Source organism: Coturnix japonica, chromosome 4, assembly GCF_001577835.2.
Source record: "Coturnix japonica isolate 7356 chromosome 4, Coturnix japonica 2.1, whole genome shotgun sequence".
Lineage (NCBI taxonomy): Eukaryota > Metazoa > Chordata > Aves > Galliformes > Phasianidae > Coturnix > Coturnix japonica.
Window position 1 is genome coordinate 75,630,316 of NC_029519.1, and position 15,745 is coordinate 75,646,060.

Sequence of the window (15,745 nt, forward strand, 5' to 3'; positions counted from 1 at the left end):
CAAACTAGGGGGTATAGAATTTTGGGTGCCTTTTCAGTAAAGACCTACTGAACATACTCCAGAGCTGCTGCTGCAGCCTTTGCAAGGCACAGCATCCACTTAGCTTCCATGTTAACACTGCTAGTGTTTTCCTGGGCTGCCCCCATAGCTAGAGGAAAAGGCACAGCCCTGAACCCCTTTTGAAGGCAGATCTCTCCTGTTGCATATTCCGTGCTGATTTCATTGTCAGTGGGAGCTTTGCACATGAAAGGATCACAAAATTGAGGTCGCTCTGGCCTCAGGTTTGAAGTCTACAACAACTCTCATCATTTTCAGCTATGGCATTTGGTGCCCTAGGAGCCAGGGCTCTTGGGCTCTGACCATGGATGACTTTGATGGACCTCGTTTGAGATCACTGCCTGGGCCCGCTCATCCATGAAGCAGAAATAATGCTAAATGAGTGGACATGTGTACTCATACCAACCAGCTGTACATCTGATTTTAGGCTGAGATATGAGGTGGAACAGATCTCCATAAAATGATCCACTGTATGTGAAGGGTTTAGATGTCCTGGACCATCCGATGAGAAGCTTCCTTCTCCCATTGAGTGCACTGGCAGCATATGAAGCCAAAGTGTCTATTTTGGTACCTAACGACAGCCTCCTAATGCAGATGCTGTCAGCACCATCTAAGAAGATATGCACCATTCTGTATCATTATTCCAGTAAGAATTTAAATCCTGGGATGAAGTGGCTGGATTAGATGATCTCACGGTTGGACCAGATGATTTTAGTGCTCCTTTCCAACCGTAATGTCCCTATGAAATGCAATATCTGTCAGCTGTGAGTATGCAACAGGGGTCTTCTGCTGTGCCAACTTGTCACTGGCACAGCAAATCAGAGAGGGGATCCTCCTTGGGTAACATGTCTGCAGGAACCTGGCATCTCTAAAGCAAATGTCAGAGCACCCTGGAGAGGGAAGGAGAGGCCAGCACAGAAGGAAATACCTGGTAGCACCGTCAACCATGCAGAGTGATGGGAGATCCCAATAGAATTACCCGCCAAACATGTATACTCCCCAGCATCCTCAAAAGTTACATTTCGCAAGTACAGAATCTCTAGCTCCTTATCCGTTGTGTTAACACCTGCCGTCTACAGGGGAAAAAAAAACACACACATATAGAAAGAGGGAAAACAAGAGAATAAGCCACATTCCCAGCAAGTGTGAGGACACCACAGGCAAATTTCAAAAGCAGATTAAAGTGTTTTTTGTTGTTGTTGTTGTTTTTCTATTGGCCCATCTTCCATATATATTCATTCATTCCCCTCTGCAACCTGCAGTCAAAAGCAAAAAAGTTCCCTTCACCAGGTTCTTACTCTGTCCCACTAAAGAAGCATGCAAGCAAAAGCATCCAAATGAAAAATTGCCCCCACAATATGACTGACTTTGGTTAGTAGCATGAGTACAGGGTGGGAGAGAGAGAGAGTAATGGGGAAAGATGGAAGGAAATGAGACAGGAGGGGAGAGGTGGTGGGGAAAGACTCAAGTGCTGATCAGATGAACATACAAACGTTGAGTTCATTGAAGAATACTGCATTATTCTTTTTCTTTTCTTTTTTTTTTTTAAAAGTAATTTTAAGAATGAGCATTTCAAACCCATCATCCAGCTTCTGATACCACAGTATCATTGAACACAAGAATGTGTCAGACCCTCCAGGGGTGCAAGAGCTGGAGTCACACCAGAGAGCTCAACACGCCATGCTGCTCTCTGCTTAATGTGTTTGCTTGTACAAGCCAACGTATGACTTATTTCCCAATTACTTCTCCAAGGGACAGAAGTGAGTCCATAATGACTACATCAGTTTTGGATGCAAAAACCTTACAACAGCTTGGTTTTCCACAGAGCTGAACGTCACAGGTCATTAGCATGCAGTTCTGTTATCAGCACTCAGTGGAAAGGAAGGGAAAGGAATAAAAGCATGAAGGATTGATAGCAAAATTTGACAGTCATTTTATTGTGGGAATTTTTCCACAGCAATTGCTGTATAGGCGTTACATTCTTGTAAAAAAAAAAATAGCAGGAAAATAAGATAAAGCCATTCATTGTCAGTTGACAGGGTGTAATACAAAATGAATAGTAATTTTAATCACTAGCTTCTTAAAATGTTATAGCTCATTCTTGCAGTTGCCAGGGCCTTGGGACAGAGTCTGTGGTTTACCTGGTTTTGGTTTGCGAATGTGGAGCCAAAATGGCTTTTCGGCTATGCCTACGAAATTGTTGGCTCTACACAGATATTCTCCTTCATCTTGTTCTGTCACATTGAACAGATTTAGGTTAGCATCGGCTTCAGCGTTTTTACTGATCCAAGACTGCAGGAATAGACAGAAACCTGAACTTCAGTATACCAAACAATAACCTCAATCGAACCTACATTAGCTAGGATTGACTGTTCAAGCCTGTTTTCCTTCTGGCTGTAGCAACATCCCCACATCACCCTACGATGAACAACCTACCCAGCACCTGAGCAAAGAAGAAAAGCCCCCAAACCACACACAGGTCACCCTCCTGCCCTTCGCTGGTGTTCCTGCTGCTGGAACACGCCATTTCTTCCCAAAACAAAACAGTTTCCCACCTCTCCATCTGACACTAAAGACCCTACAGCAGTTCCTTAATAACTGCAGACAGGAGCACCAGAGAAAGGGCTTAAGCAGAGATTTGTGTTTGCAACTCAGCTCGGCAAATACTGTTTCAATTATCAGATTCCAAAATAGAATTTGGAAACAAAATATAAGCAGTGGCGGTCTGAAACTCGCTGCTGACTTTGCCTTTCAGAAATTAGCTGTAATTTTTTCCACTGCTTATAGGAGCCTCTTCTTTACTAAATAAAGTGGCGCACATAAATCAAACAAGCTTCGGACTGTTAAGCAGGGTTTTATTTCTCTTCTTCCAAGCTGCCACAACTGCACATCAGTTTGTTCCTAAACAGTTGTTTGTATTTTGATTGAAAATAAGCAACTATTTTGGGTGGCCTCAGTAGTAGATTGGGGAAAGTCTAGAAAAGTATCAGCTTCAGTCCTGGAAGAAAAAATAAACAGACTGCATTTCTCAGTTTTGTTCTTATGCTCTTCAGCTCCGCCTCAGTGCTTTCCATTTTCAGGGCCTGATCCTGCCAATGTGGCTTTAAGTCCATTAAAATCAATGAAGCTGATGGATCTCATAGGTTATTGGAAGCCAAATCCAGAGGTGGCATCAACATGAAGCCATTGTGCCCATGCCTGATGGCAAACACCACTGGGTTTGACCTGATCTCATCTCTGAGGTTCACATGCTACAAGGTCTGTCTGTCCTGACCAGTGGGGAAATGTGCCTGCCTGCTGTTGCTGCCTTGTTTATAATTAAACCAAGCATGTTTCAGTGCAGAACGTGCAATTTAGCCTTTGACAAAGCCTGGGCACCGTGCTGCCAGCCTCCCTCTAAAATTGGAATGCATTTAGTGTTCTTCTGCAAAGAACAAGGGCTTGCCTTTGATCACAAATGAGCCTTGGTTTTCAGGAACTGGTGCAGGTGATGGCTTGGTTTTGTTGAGCTTTTTGAAAAAAATGGGTTGAAAGCACAGCATTCAATTTATCCATCTGGTCTGGGGTGGGTTTTGTCCTCGATTTAGATTCATGGAGAAATTTCACATGCTGGACACCTCTCCTTGCTTTGATGTAGGCTGAGATGTTCCTCCTATACAAACTGCCCCATAGCAGTTCCAGTAAATCTCCCAAAAGCAGGAGGGAAGAGTGGGCTGATAAAACAGCCTTATCTCCCTGCAGGCGCCATACTGCTGGGCAGTGGGGGGCCCTTTCCCGAGAAGCTTGTGGTCAGAAGGACCGCTGCCAGGACCCTGCAGCATAGCCTGGATCACAGACTTGTAGATTGGCAAAGGCTGGAAAAGACCTTAAAGATCATTCAGCTCCAACCTCCTGCTGTGGGTTGGCTGCCCCCACTGCATTAGGCTGCCCAGGGCCCATCCAACACTGCATTGAGCACCTCCAGGGATGGGGCACCCACAGCTCTCTGGGCAGCCTGTGCCAGGGCCTCACCACCCTCTGAATAAAGAATTTCTTCCTAACATCTAACCTAAATCTCCCCTCTTTTAGTTTAAGGCCATTAAAGAGGATCCTGCCTCAAAGCAACAGTGCTGCATGATGTAAGGTCAACAAGTCCATGCAGCCAAAGGACAGGCTTGAAGATGACAGCACGATCATCTTTAGTTTTGAAAAAAACCAAGCACATACACCCCCCCAAAAAAACAACAGAAAAGAATCCCTGCAAAATCGGGCCTGCTACAGCTCTGTGGAGGCTCAGGACTGGCACACAAAAGATGCATCCCAAAATGGAAATGCTCCGTGCCCCAGTGCTGATGCCGGCATTAACACAATTCAAAGCATTCCTGATTAACCAGAAGTAGTAAATAGACGTGTGCTGGTCCTATTCAGCAAAAATAAAACCAAACAAAACTTCTGCTTTTAAACGCCTGCCTGTGCTCCCCTTCGAGGAATGCACCCACAGAAGAGGAGGTATTTGGCAATTCTAATTACCTAGCCACCCCGGTGCCGCTCCAACATGATTTTAAAACGCTATTTATACGGACTATTTATATGTTCTTTGCCACAGCAAAATGGGAGCCTGTGCTTGTGACACAAGGCACTGTTCGCAGCGGCTCTGCGAACTTCCAAAAGGTACCACTTTATCCCATGGGGACCACACACAGAGCTTGGAGACTATGCAAGATGGCATGTGACACAGGCAGCTATTCAGAGTGTGGTGCTGGGCTGTGAAACCAGGGGGGGAAATTCAAATATGCATAATTCAAACACATTTGGAGACGCAGACAGAAAATGAAAAGTTTTATCAACTCGCAAGAAGCGCCTGCTGCCAATCCTGAAGAGCTGTCTCCAGCCATTTCTTCCAACCAATCTGTTATTTCAATCTGTGTAATTATTTCCAGGGTCTCTGGCTTTTATTATCATGCATCTGGCTGAGATACACTTTTGTAGATGCTGTCTGATAAGTTTGTTTTTAGATTAAAATAATAATAATAATAATAATAAATTCATACAAAGGGAAAGAAGGGTGTGTGTAGCAGGATGTGCACAGGGGATGTCCATGAGGACAGCCTCAGCTCTACGTTGCAGGGACAGAATCTGTTTCCAGAGGCAGAAAAACTGGATTTGGCACTATTCTAATACACACAAGCACAGGATACCTTCAATTATCAAACAAAAAGAGGGGGAGGGGGACTTATAAGTCCCATGTGTTTTTTTTCCCTACTTTTATATCTGTACTGGTTCAGGAAAAACCAGATCTGCTGGCTTGGTTCTGCCTGCAACCTGGAAACTCCCTTTCTAGAAAGCATTTGCAAAGTGGAGTTTGACTAAGTGAGTTTTTGCTCAATAAAATATAGGCTTTCCTGAGCATGGATAACAGCACGGCTCACTAATGTTCGTGGCTGGAACAAGGCTCTCTTGGCTCTCAGGTGCTGGGAGCTGAGCATTATTTAGTACATGTGCGCTGCAGTGTACTTACTTGGAAAAGGAAAGAATGTGTTTTACTTGGGAGCCTTTCATTTTAATAAGCCCTGAAAATACCTCCATTGAAGCAGTAAAAAAGGGTTATTTTTCCAATTTTAGGTCAAATGCAATCTGACAGCTTCCCTTTTATAATGCTGCATTTCTCACAGTTGCCTCAGCCCTTGCAACTACTTTGCTTATCTGTGCCACTACAGTAGTTGTGTTATCTCTGGCAAACAGAAGAGTCTGGAACATTGACATTAGGACATTTTTGCTGTACCCCCTCCAAAAGCAGAGTATTCCACTGCACAGACTTAAAGGAAAGAGCAATCCCAACAGTGGTCCTTGGCTTATTCTCAGTATTTTTTCTCATAGACATGAAACAATCATATAAAATGAAACCCGGAGCTCACAAAATCTGATTTTAATAATAAACACCCTTCTAGGAACTGTGGTATTGAGCATAGTCTGTCGAGAGCTTCTGGATCTCCCTGCACTGCTACTCTAGGCCTTATTTATGAACACATCTATAAAATTTTATGGCTTCTATAGATGACAAGAACCTTTACTCAGCGCTAATATCATTTGCCACAAGACAGTGGGCTTCTCTGAGAAGCAACTCCACAGTGTAGCTGGTCTTTCTAACACTGAGACCAAGCCAGAGGAAGAGATGCCCTGAGAGTAAAAAGGAGCGAGCACTAACCTTCAGCACTGTGACGTAGGGTGTCCCATCAGGTCCGTACTTGCTGCCGTTCACCTCCATGTGTTTCAGCCACTGGATGTGGGGCTGTGCATCACTGTAGACCTTGCAGACGAACTCCACGTTGCTCCCAACCACCACGGTCTGATTGGCAGGGAGTCCTGCCTGCAGGATCGGTCGGTGAGGTGACCGTTCTGAAAAACGTAGGAGAAGAAAATGTGAATTCATCCATTCTTCCAGCAATGACTCCTCTCTGCAACCTTCAGTACTCATGATGGAAAGAAATAACGCTGCTCGGTGGTAGCAGCTCACAGTGATCTGGCAGGAGTTGCTCCAGATGAGGAATCTCCTTGATTTTCAGCAGAAAGGGTGCGGACTAGGAGTGCCACCCCAGGTGTCCTGCCCACCTCACCAGCTGGTGCTCTTCAGGCCAAACAAGGAGGAACCACAAGGAACAGAATAGAAATCTCAGCCCTGCTCACACCTTTCCTTCTCTGGCCTCTCTTGAGAGCTGCGACCTAATTTATGCATCACAATCTGAAAATGAATTGCTGGTCAAAAGAAGGCTTCCTCTCGGCTCTAGTTATTTGGGAAAGAAACCAAGCTCCTGCTTCCTGTCATATGCCTGTTCAGCATCACCACAGATCAGCTGCTGAGGGGAAACAGTGAAATCTCACCTAAAACATCAAGCTGGTACGTGTGCCTAATATTGCCATATTTGTTCTCCACAACACAGGTGTAGTTTCCTCGATCTGACGGCACGACGCTCTCCATCACCAAGCTCCACTGCTGGTGTCGCAACTGGAAGAAGAAATGAAACCATCAATTCCATGGTCAAGTCACCAGACCCTATAACTATCAGTGAACTTGTAGATGCTTTCACAATAATAGCAGCAATGAAACCTGCTGACTGCTGCACTGGATGTGGCACCTCTATTAGAATAATGGGTTTAGAAGGCATCTGTTGAGACAGCTCTGATGTGAATCACAGAATTATAGAATCATAGAGTGGCCTGGGTTGAAATGGACCATAATGACCATCTAATTTCAATGTGCTTGTCCCCTTTGCCAGACCACTCAGATCCAGAGACTGCATCAGCTCAAAACACTGCATTCTTGTCTGCAGAATTTTAGCAATTGCTACATAACTCATACAGATAACTAAGAACAATAAAGCTCATAATTCTCACCCTGTATTCTGAATGTTTATGCTATGAGGACAGCAAAGCTGTCAGAACAGAAATGGCTGACTACAAATGAGTCAGCCCCCAGTGTTTTCTGTCTAGAACTGAGGAGAAAATATGCTCAGCCTCATGTCTGGTCAGTCCTTCTCATTCTGCACTAAGCCTTCATTCTAATTGTTTTTTCTGAATGTGATTTATGTCCAGAATTACTGGTTGTGCAGCAGCAGGAAGGGAAAGCACAACCCACATCTCCAGTCTGACCCACTGCCCCGTACTCCTGGATAGAATGATTGTTTCTAATGAGTGCAGAGGAAATAATGGATATGGAAAGTAAACCTTGAATTAATACAGAAAGCAACCAGCATAAATGAAGATGACTTAAAGACGCACAGCATATAATAAAAGCTTTCCAAATTTCTGAGTATTCATTTGATGCCTTCTGCCACTCCGATCAGGACAACTAACTTCATTAAACATTGTGGAGGTGACTCCAAGGACACAGAAGCTGGAGACTGCAATACTGGTGAGCTACAGAATGTCAAAGGCTCGTGGAAAAAAACAAGGATGTAACTGCTCCTGGAGTTTCCTTGCTGCAGCAGGTGAACTCAAATATGAATCTATTTAACCTCTTTCACTCCATGTAAATTGCATCCACATGCTTTCCTTCAATGGGCCAAGTTGAGATTAAAGACAGAATTTTGGAAAGAGAAGGTCTGGAGTCATACGACCTAACAGTTTAAACAGCTTGTTTAGCAAAAAGCCATTCTGATGAAGCCCTGTGCTTTGTACATCTCTATGTTCCTAGGAATAGCAGTGCTGAGAATCCTACTTTTCCGATGTGTGAATATAAGATTTCATTTCAGAATTGGTCAGGCTGCTTAGTAGCTTATGTTCATAATGATTTATCTCCTAGTTGTATCTAAAGACTTCTTTTAATCCACTCTTCAGCATTGCATTTGCCTATGGAAGCTGAAGGAACTACTCCAAGGAACTGGGACTCCAGACACCTGGCTAACTCCCTAGTCTAAAATGTATTATAGAACCAGGTCCAAATTAGGTCTTTTACTTAGCATGTCTTGTATTTACTTTCAAGGATCTTCTTATCACTGGGTTTGTGACAGGGACTTTGGACTCTAAACAAAGATCTGAACCTGGGGGCACAAACTCTGGGAGAAAACTTGAAGCAATAGTCCTTTTTTAAGGTCTAGATGTAGTAGATTATAAAAAGGGATGTTCCCAACTTCGGATGGTTGCCATCCTTGATAAAACACTAGAAACACATGATTTAGCACAGCCATTAATCAAGTTGGTGAGATACTAGAAATCCCTCTGGTTTATTTGGTGTTGTCATTCTTGGCTTCTTGTGAAACAAACATTTGCAGACACACTTGGAAACTCAGTGAGTGTTTGCCAGACTGGTATGCAAGTCAGTGTGATGGTCTGGGGAAGGGATAATCTCCTACCTCCCCTCCCCCTGGATCTTTCCTTCTAGGGTCATTTAACACACACAGGCTTACAATATTAGAGATTCCAACAAGGATTTAATCATTAATGCTCTTTGGGAAATTTCATATGATAAGTCATATGAATTTCTTTCCTCTATCAGTTAAGGATGAAATGTAAGAAGCCCAGTTTAACCCAGTTTAAGTGTTTTCAACACTTGCCCTTCTCTCTTACAGAATTCACAGAGGGCTCTGACAATCTCTGACACAGGATCTAAGTGCCACTTGTGAGAGGCAGAAGTGGAACGGTGGTCAACTTTCAACTGCTGGCTGCAGACCTTACACAATCAATGTTTAAATTCTCCTGCACATTGAGAACAAATGAAAAAATTCTCAGCTCAAAAATTTCTGGGTTAAGACCAGATACTGAGATGAAGTGAGCCAACCAAGCTCTGCCAGCTCTGGATATTGCCAATTGTTTTCAAGCTGCCTAATCCTTTTATGACGTGAAGTTGTAACAGGGAATTTAAATCTTAAATACAGGAGATACTGAGCAGGTTTTCAACTTCTTCTTCTGGTTCAAATCTCAGCTGATATCTATCAGTATATTTATGTTGGATGAGATTTACATCAGACTACTTACAGCTAACTATGGCTCAAGAGCAAAAGCAGGCAAATATGAGAAGGAAAATTACAGAGAGAGAAAGATGTCTTTATATCATGAAAAGGACAAGGAACTACAACTAGACAGAAAGCTTAAATCAGTCTTGCTGTAATTGGCCTGACATTGCCTTCAACTGCTCTGTAAGCACTGGTTTGTTGCTGTAAGGTGCCCCTAGAGAAACAAAGCACAGTGATGCCAAAGACTCACTACCGTGTTGCAGAGGATGAAATGTGTCAATTTAAACTCAAGGATAAATTAAAACTGCTGGAAAGTGGGTAGGGGGATTGCTTTCAGCTTTACATCTTATTCTGCAAACATAATTTAGTGCAGCTGATGTCACATAGTTTTGCAAGAAGCCATTTCATGGCTTCATGATGATTTTTACACCATGCAATTAGTAAAAGATGCTTGTGCTTCATAAATGTTTTCTGCCATAAGACTGCATACAGACAAGAGCTGCTTCCCCACATATTCGCTTTCCTTAAGTTTTCAGATCTAAAACTGAGAGTGCCCTGAGCCTCATCCAGGCTGGAACGGGGACAGGGCTGAGGAGGGACCTTCAAAGGCTTTACTGAAACGACCACAATGGGCTCTTTCAGGAATGGGCTTGAGCTAACAGGAAAGAAACAGTCCGAAAACGGTGGGGAGGGAATGCTTTTTCAAATCCTTTTCTGGTTTCTGGAACCCTGCACGCTCTGCATGCCGAGCCCCTTTCAGAGGGTTACAGATGTGGTAAGCATCAGCACAGAGCTATTTAAGGTACTGGTGAAGGTGCCTTCTGAAAAATCCCCTTCTTTCCTCAGAACTATCTCAGAGAGATGCCAGGGCTGGCGGAGTGCAAGCTGCAAATAATTGCTCAGAGTCTGATATTGTTATATCCAGCCATTGCCTAAATATGTGTTGATTGTGACCTTCAGGCGACAAAGAAACAAGAGAAAAATTGTAGCAGCTGATTTTCTAGTTAAAATCCTGTTATTTGTCATGTACAGCAGCACAGAAACTTCTGGATAATTCAATCATTTGAATGCACTGGGTTTTGGTGTGCACTCAAGCCAGAGAATTTTCCGGAACACTGTATGGTAGAAAGGAAAAAGGGAGAAGGAAGAAACCAAGTAGCAGAATACTATTACTGTGGATACAGGGGGATCCAGCATTTGATGATTTATGCCACAGGAATATGAATGACCACAAGCACAGCTGTCCAGCCCTTTGGTGCGGTACTTCCCATGGAACAGTCATTTCTCCTTGGAATCTGGGTCTTGCACAGTGTACTGGGCTGATCTCCATAAAGACAGACAGAGGCTTCTGCCCCCAGTTTCTCATTACTGACCACAATGCACCCAATACACTCATCCTTTTTTTATATCTCATCCACGAATAGCCAATAGTAAACAAACTCTCAGGCAACTAGTCTTAAATCCCAATGGACAGCAGCCCTATCTAACACTTCCATATTGAACAGTTGCAAGGACTGCCAGAAACATCCCTTTTCCAGCACAGCTGTCACCATGCTCTTCCATGTACCAATGTTCATCACAAAAAAATGCCATTTCCTACAGTTGGTAGAAAAATTCTCATAGAGACCCAAGCCAAAGCCTTACCTTGATGCCCCCAATCCTGTGCTCTCCCTTGAACTCTTTGCCATTTTTCAGCCAGTAGATGGTGGGAGTTGGGTTTCCACCTGCTGGACATCGGAAACGAACGGTGTTGGCGGCAGGAACTGCCAGCAGCTTCTTCTCCATCTTATCTGGCCGGGTCCAGAAGGGGACACCTGAGGAAAAGAAGACAAGATGAGAAAGCCCATTTATGCAGTAGAGGATATCAGCTGCTGAGCAGATGCATTTGAAAGGCTTTGGCATGTGTGGAGTGACAGCTAAATTGCTACCTGCTGCAGTTAAGATAAATGACACAGAAATGCTTTCCAGCTAAACGACTCTTATATACATAGACAGGGTGTTTGCATTTTAGGTTTGTGATGAAAGGTTCATGACCAGGTTCTTGTCTCAGTAATGCTGGTATAAATCTAGAGTAGCTGCTTTTAAATCAACAGGGAGAGAGCTAACAGAGTGAGGATCTGGCTTCAGTGTGTAAAAAGATACAGATGTACCACTGGGACAATAGTAGCCAAGAAGCATGAAGAGCAGAAAGATGCTGGAAATGTAAAGAGAGTGAAGAGAAAAAGAATTAGCTGAGTGCTTTGGAAAGTTTTGCTTCTCTGTGAGCACAAATGTAGTGCAGCCTCCTTAAGGGAAGGAAAGGGAAAGAAGCCAGTGCCAAACTGGTTTATCACGTTTATGTTCAGAAAGTTCAAGTGATTTTATTTTTAAAGATTCATGTTACCTTTGAACAGGGATAAGTTTTAAAATACCAGTGTTAGCATGAGATACTTTTATAATCTGCCTAAAGTACAGCAATGTTTCTTGGCACCGTTACAGACATTACATATTAACTCCAAATTAGGGCAGCAACGGCAGCAAACTTATTACACAGGAAAGAAAGACAGAAAGAAAGAGAAAGCTTTAAAAACAAACTTTCGTTTCTGCTTAAGGAAGCAGTGCAGAGCTGAGCTTGCTATCTTCCCCTGCCATGGTGAGGCACCTTCAGCCACGGCCAAAGGGAGATGGGCACACATGGTGTTTGCTTTGCAAAACAGCAAAGAAATTCCACCCCAGTGAAGACCCCCTTCATTACAAGGGTGTGGAAGGTCTGAGATGCACTTCACATTCTCATGAGCTCCTCCATGCTGCCAGCTTCAGCTCCAGGGATGCTTCAGGCACGCTCATGCAGCTCAGCTCCAACATGCACCATTCTAGCACCTGCTGATAACACTCCATATTCCTGGTTTCTTTTAGGCATCTGGGTGCATTGCTTCTGTATTTTATATGCTTTTACATCGTTGAGGCCAGGCTGCTGAACATTGGTGCCTTGGTAGCAACACAGCCTTGGCAGGGGTGAAAATTCACTATTAAGGGCTTTCATTTGCCCTCAGACCCCCTCACATAACATGTCATGAACCCATCAGTAACCTGCATGCATCAAAGGAATGTGGGTACACAGACAGACCCATCCCTGTCCTTCTTCCTGCTATTTTTCAGTGAAACACTTCCTTTTGGCAGTGCATCCTGACTTCCCAGGGACTTTAAACACAGAGTGGGTTCAGGGAGAGGCCAGGCGCTGATGGAGACATTCCCATGCACTGCTGCAGAGTAGCCCCACAAGCTCTTCCAGGCATCAGACTCGATGATCCTTATGGGTTCCTTCCAACTCACATTATTCTATGATTCTATAACCTACTGCTCACTGTTTTACTGAGTATTCAGGGATCTTCTCCAAATGGGCCCCAGTCATTAAACATTGCTTCTTCCCCAAGTGCATCTCTGCCATTTGGGTTCTCTCCCATGTGATTTGGGGCTCACAGGGCTCAGCACCCCCACATTAACACACCAATCAGGGCACAGCACATTTCAAGCTGGAACTGGCAAGAAGTGCCAAGGCATTCAGAACGGTGCCTTTGTTCTTGCTCTCAGGAGTAGCAAACAAAACATCAGCACTTGGTCTACTGTGCCCCAAGAGTCCTTTCATCGCTGCTTTTTAAAGGGGGTGAAAATTTTAACTCTTCTTTTCACACAAAGCTTGCGAAGTTCCACAGTGAGAAAGAATGGAAGACAGGAAAAAAAAATTATTTTTGAGCTGCTTGCTCTGAATTAATGACAAGCAACGATTCTGCGTGCGCAGGTGTGAAAAGAGGGACCCGCAAAGACTGTCGCCAGCCCTTTCCCATCATCAAGCACTAAGCCTGCCGGTCCGTTTTGTTTGTCAGACACTGGCCACCCATCCACCTGGAATGACCAATTAAAAAACCAAGAGCGGTACTTGGAATAATTAATACAGCCGAGCGCTCATTTAGCAATTAGGAGCAGCCACAAAATTTTGCAGCAGACAGAATCAACCCTAATTGTGTAATTTCCCCAGCTGACGCCTCTGAGTACACAGCCAGATTTAATTGGAGATTATAGGGGCTCTTTGAAGGTGCTGGGGCTACACAGCAGGGGCTCCAAACAAACAGATACAGAGGGATAGGGAGCACTGGGGCAGAAGAGCACTGTGTGAAAATGGAGCGTGGTTTTTTGTTCCACAGCCAGGAAAAACAGCTGTAAAGAACAGAGGTACTGGGAAGCCTCTTTTTGCAAAGGCAGATCACAGTTTGTGACAAGGCTGCAACAAATGGGACAATATGAAGTTGCTGAGCTTCCTCTTTCCACCCTTCAGCTGCCTGTCTCTATGGGATGCTGTCTCCATGCTCTCTGAGATGCACCAAATACTTATTTTCCTTAGGTCTAATTTCCTTTTACCACCCTGGCTTTGGTAATTCCAGCTTGAATTTTAGCAATCTGTGGTGTAATCTCCAAAATCACTGAGAGTAGCTTCAAACTCTTTACACTATTAATATCAGCTCTCCGAGCCCCTCTCTATAAACACAAGGGTAGAAACTCTTGAATAATGGGAACAAGCCAGACAATACGCACAGTGTTACATGAGAACAGGATATATTATTATTCAGTGATGTGCGAAATAGGCAGTGCACAAAGAAGTCAGTCCTGGACATATTATCTCTCTCTGCATAAGAATAACTCTGGGTTATATCATGCTTTCGCATGAAAGGCAATTTTTTGCCCTCACTCCTCTAACTGCTGACCATGATGATGTCTGGTGGCCAGGCAGGAGCTCATACACCTCATTAGATTGTTTTTTGCCTCAAGAGATGAAGGATGTGGGACTTTGGGACATGGCACTGGCGGTAGCCACATGCCCCCTTGCTTGGGATGACCCAGTAGCCTCTGTCCCCAGTGAGATGTCCCAGTGGTGGCGGTGGTGCTGGGGTTAACACACAGCTCCTCAGATTCAAAAGAAGAATTTGCCAGTGTTAACTGGAGGGTCTGACATTAAACAAAGCAACATAAAGCACATTCATGTCACTTCACAACATGAGGCTTCACCTCTCTGGTATGTTAAACTAATCGACAGCTTTTAAAGCAAAAGAGAATACAACTTTTTATAGTGAGAGCTTTAAGCAAAGCTCTCATTGCCTCTGGATCTAAAAAAAGAGACTGTCTTGAAGTCAAGAAGACCCAGAACACAAGCTATAAATACATGTGGTAAAATACGTGTTTTCCCTCTTGATGAAGAAGAACGTGTCTTTCTGTACCGTAAAACAGCTCGTGTTTTGTGATACCTGCTGCTAAGAGATGGAGTTTACTACAAATCACATTTAAAAAGCACAGAGCGATGTATTGTGCTCACCAGCAGCTGCTCCGCAGAGGAGCAAACCCTGAGCAAAGCTGCCCCTTCCCATGACTCCAATGGACTTCAGTTGGCACCAGGAGCGCTGAGCACCTCTGCAAAGGTGCTCTTCAACTCATGGCATCCAGCCGCCTAATTAAAGGCTATCAGAAAACCACTAACTGCTGCTGATGGGCTGCCTGGCACCGTACCTCACAATTACTGTCCACACGCTGCACAACACAGCGGCACAAATTTATTACAGTGGGAGACCTGTTTTAAAGAGTCCTCCATGTCCAATGCTGTGGGCAGGAGAAATTTTCCAGTCATGCTGAACTTCTGCCAACGTACATAGCTGATTTGGAGTTCAAATGTAAGACATTTATTTATTAAAAACACATAAGCACAGGCAGCTCGCTTTTCAGAAATATAAAAAGCATAATAAAACACAACACCAACGCCTATGAAGCATGTAATGATCCTGATTAATGATATTGCACTTAGAGAAACAAGCTCTGCGATTGAATAAGGTTTAGTGTGGAAGCATAGAGGCTCTCTTCTGGGGCTCCCTTCCCCATACAAGTTAAAGAAAATCCAGAGGGGCTTTGCTTACAGCTCCTGCTTATGGCAGCTGTAAATCTGGTGCTTGGCTAGCGTCAATTTTATTCTCTGAGATGCCTCTGCCTCCAGCTGAGATGCTCATTAGAACCAGAGTTAAACCCAACAAAACCAAAGCAGGCTGAGGTTTGCAGTGTGTAACTGCAAGGTGTAACTTCAGCATAGTAAAAAATCATGATGACAGAATGAGTTACTCTGGAGTTTACATTGAAGGAGAATTGATAACCCAAGCTCAAGTCAAACTCATAGAATTGAGTGACCAAAAAAATCAAGTTACACCACTTCGGCAGCTTCTTCTAAATTTCTGGTACCAGGACCC

General features: G+C 43.9%; 1 protein-coding gene across 1 annotated transcript in view; it reads right to left on the reverse strand.

The window, feature by feature from the left end:
- FGFR3 (fibroblast growth factor receptor 3) overlaps positions 1–15,745 on the reverse strand; it is a 49,617-nt gene that overhangs the window by 13,523 nt on the left and 20,349 nt on the right. Inside the window, 4 exon segments of the mRNA XM_015862783.2 lie at positions 986–1,130; positions 6,242–6,432; positions 6,916–7,039; positions 11,130–11,299. Coding sequence (XP_015718269.1) covers positions 986–1,130; positions 6,242–6,432; positions 6,916–7,039; positions 11,130–11,299 — 630 coding nt within the window.